Source organism: Oncorhynchus gorbuscha, linkage group LG02 (assembly GCF_021184085.1).
Source record: "Oncorhynchus gorbuscha isolate QuinsamMale2020 ecotype Even-year linkage group LG02, OgorEven_v1.0, whole genome shotgun sequence".
NCBI lineage: Eukaryota > Metazoa > Chordata > Actinopteri > Salmoniformes > Salmonidae > Oncorhynchus > Oncorhynchus gorbuscha.
In genome coordinates, this window is record NC_060174.1 from 84524254 (window position 1) to 84537827 (window position 13574).

The 13574-nt window shown below is 41.8% G+C and overlaps 1 protein-coding gene across 2 annotated transcripts in view; it reads left to right on the forward strand.

The window, feature by feature from the left end:
- Positions 1-13574, forward strand: part of LOC124011620 — an 84210-nt gene that overhangs the window by 55123 nt on the left and 15513 nt on the right. For both annotated transcript variants that reach the window (XR_006834598.1, XM_046325074.1), the window contains exons 5-13: positions 102-146; positions 3625-3740; positions 8181-8340; positions 8989-9128; positions 10440-10566; positions 10805-10840; positions 11021-11142; positions 11925-12054; positions 13023-13168. Coding sequence is in view for 1 of the 2 variants with exons in the window: in XM_046325074.1 (XP_046181030.1) it covers positions 102-146; positions 3625-3740; positions 8181-8340; positions 8989-9128; positions 10440-10566; positions 10805-10840; positions 11021-11142; positions 11925-12054; positions 13023-13168 (1022 nt within the window). In the remaining variant the exon portion in view is untranslated. The remainder of the gene's footprint in view (positions 1-101; positions 147-3624; positions 3741-8180; positions 8341-8988; positions 9129-10439; positions 10567-10804; positions 10841-11020; positions 11143-11924; positions 12055-13022; positions 13169-13574) is intronic.

The following is a 13574-nucleotide window of genomic DNA, read 5'->3' on the forward strand; positions in this document are numbered from 1 at the left end:
TGACATTTCTATTCAATAATATTATATAAAGAAATGGTTATGCACCCTGACATTTAGAACTAATATATGTTAATATTTGACCCCTGTTGATGTCATTTCAGGGGGGAAATTGGAGTTATGGGAAGGTCATCCCAAGGCCTACACTGGTGAGATCACATGCATTACATGAGCCCTCTACTTTCTCACTGTCGTGCTAATTTCTGATCTCATCTTAATGACTGTCAACGTTTTAGGCAGTCTGCCTCCTAATCGCTGTGCTGCTGAATAGATTGGAGATGCCAGACCGCCTTTGAGCTGGACAGAACATTTCTCTTTCATTAGTTAATGATACCTCAGGCTGCAGAAAGTAGTGCAGCAACTCATCTTTTCCATTTAATCTCTTCCTAAAGCCTGTCATAAAGGAAGATGAGATTGTGATTATGCAACGGGCTATTCATTGTTGTTGAAAGCTATCAAGGGCTGTACAGGCAGTGAACAAAGCACTGAGTGCCCAAGGTTTTGTCTACATTGTTGTTTCACACAATCACTAATGGAATTGCTTTGCAGCCGCACAACCACGGTTTTCTGTTCTGTTAGCCGCGTTGGAAAAGTATTTGTTATCGAGGAGGAAACAAGGGGAGCAAAGCCGCAATTAAAGCAGTATGAAAGCAGGCAGACACTCGTAGCCTGGTAGGAGTGAAAAAAATGAAAATACACAGAGTGTTAATTATAGAAGAGACTTTGTTCTATAATGACCGCTTGGGGCATCTTTTGGGCTGGTAAGGGGACTAACGACACTCTTTCCTTCCTCCTTGGCCCCCCTTCCTCTCTCCCTTTCTGTCATCAGAAATGTGCTCAGGGCCTCAGGCGTAGTCACTCAACATCAATGTTCCCACACATTTCTTGGGGTACTGAGCAAAGTTCAGGTTTTCTGAGCGCAAACATGGACGTTGTGAAAATTCTTTGCAAATTCCGGCGGCCGTTTACTGTGAATACTGAGGCTGTACACACTTGAAATTCCAGTTTTAACATTGGCAAAGTAGGCAACTGTGGCTATTTGATCATAATCTAAGCCTACCAGAGTGGGCTACCATTTAACAAAAACTATGTATAAAAAACATCCCATAAAATTTGAACATGGAAATAGCAGTTCTATTATTCAGCCTACAGTAGCAACCAATGTGTGGTGTTCAATGTAGGCCTACATTCAATTGGTCTTTTTTTCCACTTGTCCTTAAGACAATGAGGTGACTGAAAATGTTGTTGTATTGTGTTTGATGAAAGAAACCACTTTACAAAATAAAATGCATTATTATTCTCATATCACTATTATTATAACAGAGAATCAGACCCTCTGCTGTCTCAAAATACAGCACTGCCCATTTTAAATACATCAAAAAAGCTCTTTACTTGACACATTTTTCAAAAATGGCTAGAAATGTGCACGTTTTGTGCTCATGTAGGAAGCAACCACTCCCCCATTGCTGACCAGAAATGAGCTATAATTGCGCAAATAACTAACTAGCAAAAAATATGAACAAATATGCACACATATGCACACAGGGCTACATGCAGCTCTCGCTTGATCTCAAAACAAGCACATCTACTCGTGACCATTTGTGCCTTTAATGCAATAGAATCCGACTCCGATGCGCTCTGCAAAATCTCTTGCATAGTTAGTTTTGATTCCCTGACCTGTCAATGTTTTTAATTGGCTATTTTTTAATTTTTTTAATACTTTTGTGAATTATATGGTTTTTACTAGATTACTTGTAGTTTTTCATGCTGTCTGTCTGTAATTGTGTAATGACTTGGTGCTGCCTATCTTGGCTAGAACGCTCTTGAAAAGGAGATTTAAAATCTCAATGAGCCCTTCCTGGTTGAATAAAGGTTAAATACTAAGGTTTGATTGATATTAGTAAAATATGTCTAGTGAGATCTATCACTTTTCACCATCAGATTAGCAACTTCTGTTCACACTGACCATGGATGTGATGTGGCCAAAGCCACATTCCTGCTTCATGTATGAGTGCAGCTATTATCATACGGTAAATACCATAGTATATAGACAAACAAAATAAAGATAATGTAGCAATTCAAACCAGGTAGGAACCGGTTCAGGGAACAGAACCGAAAACCAGAAAATAACAAACATTTTCGAGGAACAGACTTAGAACCTGGAACAGTTCGGGAACAGAACTGTTATTTTAAAAGAATGGAAACCAGTTAATAATGTTATTTTAAGTTTCAGAATTTTTTCCCAGTCCCACAAAAATTGCAACAAAGCGCCTATACAAAGCCCTCACTCTGTCACTTAGAAACTTATTCCAGTGTCTGCCTGACAGCTGAAAATCTTTGCCAGTGTGTGTAGGCTACCTTCCCCCCCTCCCTATGCTTTGTAGTAGGCTACAAAGCATAGGCTATTGTAGCCTACTAACATTACAAGCATGATTAAAAAAATATATATTATTAGAGAGGAATGGATAAACTTTTTCAGTGCAAGTTAAGGATACTGTTATCACGTTGTATTAATTAATTAATGATGAAATATATATTCTGGTGCCGCTTTGCACATAAAAACTTGTTAGCTATCTAGCAAGCTCTGGTCCAATGTTAAGCCAAGTTCAAAAACATTCAAAGTTCCATCATAGAAGCCACTCCTCTGTAGGTATAATTCTGTGAGCCTAATTCAGATACTGCATGTCATAACAAGTGCTTCAAGCCAAGCTGCCTCCTCCACCTTCTCTCGCTCTTTCCCCACCTGACAAAATTTCAATTGCATCTTGCGCCCTACACTTGTCTGTCCAATGCATGTAAACAACTATAGCTTGACCGCCTCCAAAGCAAGCAGCTATATCCTACACTGATTGGTGAAGTCATTTAATGTCAAACTAAATGTAAAAAGGAACAGAAAGGAACTATATAAACCATCACTTTTTCAGTTCAGAACATTCTTTTGCTGATTGGAACAGAAGAAAAAATGTTATTTTTCTGTTCAGAACTAAACAATTGGAAAATCATTTTGGTTCCAACCCCTGATTATGGGAGACATCTATTCAAGAGAGATTTGAATCTATATCCGTATCTTTACACGACACAAGTATCTCTCCTGGAACTAGTTTTTGTCGTCAAAGTAGTGTAGTGTAAAGAGGCCCAAAGTCTTGCATAGTTTTTGTTTCGGTATGTTGCATTGAAAGTGGCTAATATTACATTGATTCAATCCCAATTACCAAAGTAGAGGGAAACGTTGATAGTGTTAACTAACAGGGAAGCCTCTAAGTTGAGTGAAGTTCAATCTTGTGCTTCTTTGCACAGCTGCACGTAGCTCAGCACCCAGCTCCATGCTGGAAACCCTTCCCCTCAGGCTTTTAAAACTTGACTGTGTTCATTTACACCCAGCGTTCTGTAATAATATCATTATGAAAACAACACCCAACCACCACAGTTCAGTTGTCACACAAATATGATCTAACTTTGAAAAACCTTGATATTTAATTATTGTATGGTTCCCCTGTTTTGAGTCAATAAATCAAATTCAGTTTAAAGACAATTTGCTGAGGTTGACTGTCAGACTGTATCCATTTGACAATATATTTAGCCCAGATGTTGCTCTATGTTTTCTAATGACTTACTCTGTTTCTCCAGATGAACATCTACAATGGTGTGAAGTTCTCTGGGGAGATGTGGGAGATCCACAGAGACCAGGAGGATTCTGGGATGGTGTTTCCGCAGGGTGCCTCAGTGCGAGTCCTGGGAGGATGGTAAGAGGATCTTTAGAGCTAATGAATTTATTTTAAGCTTGCTTACTCCTTAAACATGCTCTTTATGAGGTTGTATATCAGTCTTTGAATGACCAACACTCTGGGCTTCCAGAAGTGGTTCTGTCGGACCAAGGCCTAGAGTTTGTTGAAGCAGGTAGTTGAAAATCTGTCAAACTTATATTAAGTCAACTGTAAAATAGCCCACTTGGGTCAGAATGAGCCATCCTTTCTGTAGTGTCATCTTCTGCTTTGGACTTATACCCATGTCTCTTTGCCTTCCTGCCTTACTCATGCACTCTCATGGAAGAAGGGCCTTATTATCACTGAACATAAGGCTTAGGACTTTTAACTTATGTCAGAACAGAACATCTTGTTTGAATTGGAATTGATTCCTCTGAGACCCCATAATGTTCCTTCCAACTGTGTTGGAGGGGTTAATTTACTGGGCTGGCAGTGACAGACAGTAATTGGGTAACTCATCGCTGGTTGCTCCCATTAAAAAGGCCTGTCAGCTAAACCACACAAACACTGTCATCACTGGGAATCAAGGCCTTGTCCAAATTTGAGTTTGGCGTTGTTGGTTTAAAGGTGAATGGGGATGTTATGAGCATTTTAAATTCTCAAAATAAGTATTATCATGTATTCAATCAATCAGCAGAATAAACAACATTGGACAAATGACAAATTTTGTCACATCCATATCACATGATCATCTTTACGGTACATTCATAGTACAGACCTATGAAGCAACAATTGATGCTACGTTAATTAATTCCACCATTACAAGTAAAACAAAAAACAGATGAATTAGAAAATGAACCCCAAATAAAACCCACCCCATCACACAGCTCCCATCTGAGTGACCCTTTTGATTGAACTCCTCATAGCAAGAGATCTTACACTAACAGCTGCATTTGAAAACATTGTTAAGGTTCTTACATTGGCACCATGAGAACGAGCAGTGGGCATTGCAGATACTTACATGTTTGGAGGGCCTAACTATGGATAGATGGAAGTCAATACTATTCCTAAAGAATCTCTCATACGTCAATGTACTATCAGCTTCATATCATATTTCTACTGCAGTTCGAAAAATATGGTTATTTTATCTATATTTCATGATAAACAAAAAAGGTTTAATATCTACTATACATAAGTTTAGTTGTTCATATTCATATAATGCTGCACTGGGTTTAACTAATGCACATGACAGTAAGTCTTTGTGCCTCTCTGCCAGGAGCAAAGCAGGTTCACGTACAGAAGAGCTTGGTAGCTGTGTGACTATGCTGTAACACTGCTCTCATATTGAATGGATGCAGAACGAGAAACGTTCAGTCTTGCGAACATGTTCTGGCGCTGTGTGCTTTTTGTCAAATGACTTAAGCAAGGGCAGGCTTGCTCGACTCTGCACGGAAATGCTAGCGAAGGTTTGGTGCCTTACGCAATATCTCATGCTTTATGGATGGACCCACCTTCCATTTGTGTACTAGTGGCTCAGCCCCCCGTTCAGAGCCCTAGACCTGTTTTATTATTTACACCAAACCAGCCTTTCCAAGCAAAAAATGGGAAAAGCAAAGCAGCTTTCCAACAATTTGTGTAGGAGCTCTCTCCCCGTCGACCAGATGGGAGGAGAGAAAGGAAGTGAGTCACGTTGTAGCTGCATTGTTGTATTTGTGTGCATTCTCCTCCGTCCAATTCTCAGGTTAACCGACTGACTTGGGTCCTATTGTTCCCTCTACGGTCCACAGAGGAACAAATATAACTCTAGCATCTCTATTGTTCCCCAAGCTAGTTTTGATTTGCAGTACAAGGGCTACTTTACAGGTTGACTTTTTTAAGTTTGACAGATTTTCTAGTACCTGACTCAACAAACTCCTAGGCAGTGGTCTGACAGAACCACTTCTGGACTAGAGGTCGACCGATTATGATTTTTCAACACCGATGCCAATTATTGGAGGACCAAAACAGCCGATACCGATTAATCGGACGATTTCTGTTTATTTATTTGTAATAATGACAATTACAACAATAATGAATGAACACTTATTTTAACTTAATATAATACATCAATAAAATCAATTTAGCCTCAAATAAAGAATGAAACATGTTAAATTTGGTTGAAATAATGCAAAAACAAAGTGTTGGAGAAGAAAGTAATATGTGCCAATATGCAATGTGTGCCATGTAAAATATGTGCCATGTAAAATATGTGCCATGTAAAATATGTGCCATGTAAAAAAGCTAACGTTTCAGTTCCTTGCTTAGAACATGAGTTCCTTTTAACATGAGACTTCAATATTCCCAAGTAAGAGGTTTTAGGTTGTAGTTAATATGGTATTTATAGGACTATTTCTCTCTATACCATTTGTATTTCATATACCTTTGACTATTGGATGTTCTTATAGGCACTATAGTATTGCCAGTGTAACAGTATAGCTTCCGTCCCCCTCCTCGCCCCTACCTGGGCTCGAACCAGGAACACATAGACAACAGCCACACTTGAAGCATCATTACCCATCGCTCCACAAAAGCCGCGGCCCTTGCAGCGCAAGTGGAATAACTACTCCAAATCTAAAAGCGAGTGACATTTGAAACAGTATTAGCGCACACCCAGCTAACTAGCTAGCCATTTCACATTGGTTACACCAGCCATTAGGCTGATAGGCTTGATGTCATAAACAGCGCTGTGCTTGCGAAGAGCTGCTGGCAAAACGCACGAAAGTGCTGTTTGAATGAATGATTACGGGCCTGCTGCTGCTCAGTCAGACTGCTCTATCAAATCAGACTTAATTATAACATAATAACACACAGAAATGCGAGCCTTTGGTCATTAATATGGTCGAATCCAGAAACTATCATTTCGAAAACAAAACGTTTATTATTTCAGTGAAATACGAAACCGTTCGGTATTTTATCTAACGGGTGGCATCCCTAAGTGTAAATATTCTTGTTACATTGCACAACCTTCAATGTTATGTCATAATTACGTAAAATTCTGGTAAATTAGTTCGCAATGAGCCAGGCAGCCCAAACTGTTGCATATACCCTGACTCTGTGTGCAATGAACGCAAGAGAATGACACAATTCCACCTGGTTAATATTGCCTGCTAAACTGGATTAGTAGTTATAACTAGTGATTATAATTGATTGTTTTTTATAACATAAGTTTAACGCTAGTTAGCAATTGACTTTGGCTTCTACTGCATTTGCGTAACAGGCAGGCTACTCGTGGAGTGCAATGGTTAGAGCGTTGGACTAGTTAACTGTGCGGTTGCAAGATTGAATCCCCTGAGCTGGGCAGTCGTTCTGCCCCTGAACAAGGCAGTTAACCCACAGTTCCTAGGCAGTCATTGAAAATAAGAATGTGTTCTTAACTGACTTGCCTAGTTAAATAAAGGTATGATTTTTTTTTTTTTTATAAACGAAAAATCGGCGCCCAAAAATACCGATTTCCGATTGTTATGAAAACTTGAAATGAGCCCTAATTAATCGGCCATTCTGATTAATCGGTCGACCTCTATTCTGGACAACCAGAGTGATGGTCATTCAAAAAATTCAGTTCAAGCTCATCATTGATGCCGTGAGCCACAAAAAGACTCTCTTACATGCTAATTATGAGGGATTTGACTTTCTCGTGAGATGCTTCCTCCCTCCTTGGGCGTCATCCCGAGCAGCCTATCCTATTAGGAGATATTGATCTGTGTCTCTCATGGTGGATGTATAATCGGTAAAACCAGGCACTAAACCATTTAGGAGAGCCCTGGCTGTTTGTCTGAGTGAACATAGACAGACTCTTACCTCTTCGATGCAGTTCCTGACCATCCACATAGATTATTTATGGAATATTGGCGACACACACACACACACAATAGTGGTGTTTACACTGCACATATCACACCGCTGTGTTATTTTCAGGATCTACAATATTTGTCGACTGTTGCCATGTTTATCCTCAGATAAAAGGCAGTATTCTGGCCAGGTCTCAGCAGGGATATTGAAGTATTGAAGCCCCCAACTGTGTGCTGTGGGCCTGTAGGTCAGGGGCATTAGTAAAGCAGCGTTTAATATTTAAACACAAAAAAACATTGGTGAGAGCCAGATTGATTTACATTACTGTCAGCACAGTGCTGTAATCTTCTCTTCAACATGTGCATTTAATCATCAACTGTTATAGTTCATGTGTTGGGTGTGTGTGTGTACTGGTATGGGGTCATTTTATACATTTTTTTTTTTTTTGTCACCAAGGAGTAGGGAAGGTGGGGCCTGGTTTCCATGGCAATGCCCTTGCTCTGTTTGTGTGTACTCTGTGCAGTCAGTTGGTGGCTGGCGTCTCTTATTATGCTGAGTGGGTGGGAGAGAAAAAAAGACAGAGAAAGAGTCTGTGTATGAGAGCGACGGAGAGATGGAAGAGGGTGCTCACACAGTGTGTTTGTGTCGTAGCTGGCTGTTATACCTGGAGCCGGGGTTCCTGGGCCCCGGGATGCTGCTGGAAGAAGGGGAGACAGTACTGAGCCACCAACCAGGTCAGCAGCAGGCCAGCCAGGGGACAGAGGACAAGCCCACCACAATCACCATCGGCTCCATCAGAAGACTAGTGAAGGTTGGCATATTTAAACCATGACATTACAGTGCCATGCGCCATTAGTGATTTCCCTCCAACATTTCTATTGGGAGACTATGGTTCATTTATTTAGACCTACCAGGGCTGACTATCACTCCCTCTCTGAGAAGCTTTGGCAGAGGGCCAGGGTCTCTCTCTCTCTCTCTCTCTCTCTCTCTCTCACTCTCTCTCTCTCTCACTCTCTCTCTCTCTCTCTCTCTCTCTCTCTCTCTCTCTCTCTCTCTCTCTCTCTCTCTCTCTCTCTCTCTCTCTCACTCTCTCACTCTCTCTCTCATTCTCCCCTATTCTTCTCTGACTTTGTCAGTCTCTCTGTTATCCTCTCTCTGTCTGTCTCTCTCTCTCTCTCATTCTCCCCTATTCTTCTCTGACTTTGTCAGTCTCTCTGTTATCCTCTCTGTCTGTCTGTCTCTCTCTCTCTCTCATTCTCCCCTATTCTTCTCTGACTTTGTCAGTCTCTCTGTTATCCTCTCTCTGCTCCCCCTTTTCTCTCAATTCCCCCCTCTATCTTCCCATTTCTCAGCCTTAGTCATTATAATGGGGCCTGATAGAGAAGGATTGATAGAGCTGTGTGTAGTGGAATCTCTCCACATATTGAGGGAATGTTGTTGTGTCTCTTTCACCCTTCAGGATGACTGCAGTCCTGAAATCCATCTGCTTCCAGCTGGAGCGCCAGGAGGAGCCACGGACCGTCTCAACTCGGAAGCAGACAGCTTGGGAACACGTGGTGGACCTATCCACCTCTCAAACCTGACTGTCAAGTCTGGCTGGTGAGGAGGCCTATCCTGTTAGTGGTAACTGTAACTGTAGAGGATCTCAATGCCATTGTCTGAGGGGGCGCTTCAGTAGCTACAGGCTATATAGACTGAAATAGGAAGCACTTACAATGCTAAAACAACAGGGGGGAATGACTCATTGAGGAGATGTGTCCTTGCCAACCAACGTCCATATTGTCCAATTTGGGTGGATTGTTCTCAGCTGAGTCATTGAGCTCCAGCTCTCTAGTTTCCTGCTTAAACTGTTATTTCCAGGTGTGTTTATAAAGCACACACATTCGGTACAGGAATGTTTATGGGTGGTAATAGAAGTGACAGAATTAACACTTAAAATTAAGTTTCATAATGTCTCACTTCAGGGTGGAGGTAGTGAGGTAGTTAATGTGGTAACTCTTCAATAAAGACCTTGTCACCAGACTCTGTAAAATCTATTTACTAACACACCCATATTGATAGTTGAAGAAAGCCACAGTTAGGATTGGAATCTGACTGCCAAAGTATGATGCAATTAGGGAAGTGACAAATGTACAGTTTTTCTTAACATTTAAACAGCCATTTTTTAAATCCGTTTTCCATTAAAACGATTCAAAAAATTACAAAATTCCACCTCAATTCACAATGCAGAATAATGGACCTATTACATGTGTATGACCACTAGGGCCGGGCAAGGACGGGCCGGGCGATCTAGTGAGGGAAGGAGAGAGAGGGGAGGGCCACAGACAGTCAGAACTGTGCATTAGGCCCATCTGTCTGCAATCAAAAGCTGTATCTCGCAATTTATTGACTTGCATTGTCTTGCAATGTCTTGCCTATCATCAAAGAATAAACTAGGATATTCTACACGCAACAGACTGAACACACACTTGTGTCATTGGCAAAGAGAAAGAGCATGCAGGCCATCTATACTGTGACTTAAATTTTGTGTGGAAAAACAATGTTTTTCCGTTAGGGATTTTCCTTTGTTGTTCCATAGTTACAGGTTTTCAATACAATATTTTTCTTCTCACAGAGAAGATGAGTGGTTTCTATTGTAGTGGAGATTAGTGACACTGACAGTATGACTGTGGACGAAGTATTTGTGTTTGATCAGGCATTCAACCATGCATACATTTCATGCATAAAGTAATGAACTGAGCAGCCTCCATAAATGTGGTGCCACATGAATAGACAATGTTTACCTGTAAATTAAAAACAATATCAGCGACGCCCGATGCTTGTAACACAAAAGTCTGCTTAGCAAACAATTGAGATTAGATTACCTGGGCCTCTCATTGATAATGCCTTCGTCTTGTTTTTCCACCTTAGTTGGCTTGCCTACTGTAGTCCTGGTTTCCATGGGAACTATGCGGTTATGGAAGCAGGCGGCTCCACAACACCTGGCGTTGGTCATCCCCAGGTCACCACTGTGAGGTCACTGAGACCCCTCAGAATGGTAAGGGTTCACCACGGTGGCATCACTGAGGTGGCTGACACTGCTTGGTTGTGGTCAGTTTTGGGCCCAATTACATTTCAATGCTGTACACTGCGGAAAGGAGTTTATATTGATTTCCAAATTGGCCCATAGCCCATTTAATTTAAGAAATCCTATGTCTCAAAGTCTCAGAAATATGTACGTCTGGGCCTCATTTTCATCAAGGTTTGGTTTCTTATGTTCTGTGTCTTTCTGACAGAGTGGGCTCAGAGTGAGGAGACCTCTGGATCCTAAGGTAAGACATTATCAATATTGAAAGTACAGCATAAACCACTATCCCCTGCAGTAAACAGCCGATCTCATTCAGTTAAATAATCCCTTCAATTTGCACAATGATGATTAATGATAATGAAAGTAAATTCATTTAGAAAGTGCATGAGATATAGTTTTTTGTTTGTGTGTGTTTTTTTTTTAGATGTTGGTGTTTGAGCAGCCCCTCTTCCAGGGGCGGGGCAGAGAGCTGGGAGGCCACACCCCCAGTCTGGGAGCTGTGGCTGGGCTGAAGGGGGCGTCGTCGCTACGGGTCATTGGTGGAGTGTGAGTCCATGTTAATGCCCTCCCTCCTGTCTGCGCCTACCTGTCATCCACAGCTGATGGAGACAGATGAGGACTCACTCATAGACTCAGATTAATGAGCATCTCTAGACCCTCTTAGTTAAATGTCATTCCAATTTGTTTGGAGAAAATAAGGTTTGTTTTTTGTGAGTGAGTGAGGGACAGAGTGAGGTAGGGAGAAAGGAAGTGCATTCATGCCAAGCTGCATACTTACTCTGGAATGCTACCTGTACTGAGGTTTTTACAAGGTGTGTCATTCTGCTGCAAACAGTTTCACAATCTACTGGTCATGTAATTCCTCAGGAATGCTCCCTCTACTGCCATATGGAGCAAATGTAGCTCACCTCCCTGTGCAAACATATGCCATGTAGAACAGGAAGTGTGTGTGTGTGTGTGTGTGTGTGTGTGTGTGTGTGTGTGTGTGTGTGTGTGTGTGTGTGTGTGTGTGTGTGTGTGTGTGTGTGTGTGTGTGTGTGTGTGTGTGTGTGTGTGTGTGTGTGTGTGTGTGTACGCATGCTTTGGTGTGGTGTTTGGTTACAGAGAGGGTTGGTACGCATGACATCTGATAACATTTCAATTGTAACACCACAAAAAACCCAAACAATAAATCAATCAAACATTCCTTAGCACTAACTCAAGTGGCATATCCACCGCTCAGACACTGTTATCAGCACCAACGTATCATTGACACCCAGGCTCCTATTCAAGCTGTGTTGGTAGGAGTATTTAGCTGTGGTTTGACCTGTGACCTCTGTGTTTGACAGATGGGTGGGCTACACTGGAGAGGACTTCACAGGACGGCAGTATTTACTGGAGGAGGGAGAATACAGTGACTGTGCAGATCTGGGTGGAGCCGATCACCCTCTGCTGCTTTCTTTCCGTTTCTTACAGGCAGTAAGTAACGGGATTTTAATAATATGGTTATTTACAATGCATTCAGTATATGTGACATATGTGGGTATGTGTACCTGTGCAAATCCTGAAAGCATACTATTGATTTGAAAGAATGAGGGAAGTCAATGAAATGTGTTGGGGTGTGTGTGTGTGTGTGTGTGTGTGTGTGTGTGTGTGTGTGTGTGTGTGTGTGTGTGTGTGTGTGTGTGTGTGTGTGTGTGTGTGTGTGTGTGTGTGTGTGTGTGTGTGTGTGTGTGTGTGTGTGTGTGTGTGTGTGTGCATGGCAGAGTCATTTTGTTTGAAACCAGACCAAATGTTTTATATTAACCATCGGTATGACGCAGTTGACACCCAGCAGACCTCCATTCCACTCCCTTTCCATCACCTCACCACTGTCTAAGTGTCTATTTTAGCCTCCTGATATCAGTCAGAAGCATTAGCTAGTAGAAACGCTCTAACAGCGAACTCCTGGCTAGGATAGGCTACGCTTCTAATAGGATTAAACAGGTAGAGTTAATTGCTAACTGTCTACCATACCGCAGGTTCATTAGCATTCCAGTTTCCTCCACCCCTAGTGCCCTCTGGCTGTTAGCAGCACCACTCTTTTGATCAACTATACACTGTTGTGTAATCACCAGCCACCAGCAGCCATTCTGTAAAGCTCCCACTACGGATAGTGCTTACGGAATGAACTACCTGAGCTAAATGCAGCAGCTATGTAAATGCAGCTTGTAGAGTTTTTCAGTTTGAGGCTACTTGAACATGAAAGAACAAGAGAAAGGGAAACTTCATAGGATTTGGATAAAAGTGGTTTGTACAGTGGTGCTAGTTTCTATACAGTTAACCAGCCTACATTTCTTCATGTAAGCTCTGTTTTTGTACTAGGCTACATTAGTGTAAGAGTTGTTGTAGCTATTTTATAAAGCAGTCTTACTCAGTGAGCTCTTCTGCATGGTTCCCATTGTTAGGACTTCATAGAGCCTTCAGTCTCACTGCAGGAGGAAACTGGGTCTCCTGGAGCCGGGAGAAGGGACATTTTGGATCTGGACGTCCCTGATCTGGAGAAGGATGGAGCCACTGAAAAGACCACCGCCTTCTGTGTGAAGAGTGGAGTGTGAGTATCAATTAGAGGACCAGGTTGGGGTCAATTCAGGAACTCTGCGCTTCACAGTTCTGTATGGGGTTTGACTGACAGCCGTTCTGAACTTGAGCACCGCATGCGACAAGAAGTTGCCCCCATCCCTCCCGCTAATTGGGAAACTTTTGCACATTTCTGAGTTAGCGAAATGCTGTAAATGAAGAGGACTCTATGTATTTTGAAAGATGGGATGTTGAGGATTATAATAAATACAGCTTGGATGTTATAAAAGGAAGCCCAACACCCGTGAGTCCAAATGTGTACTTCACTTTTCCAAATCAGAAAACTGAGTGTACAAAACATTAGGAACACCTTCCTAATATTGAGTTGCACAGCCTCAAATTGTCAGGGCATGGACTCTACAAGGCTTCGAAAGCATTCC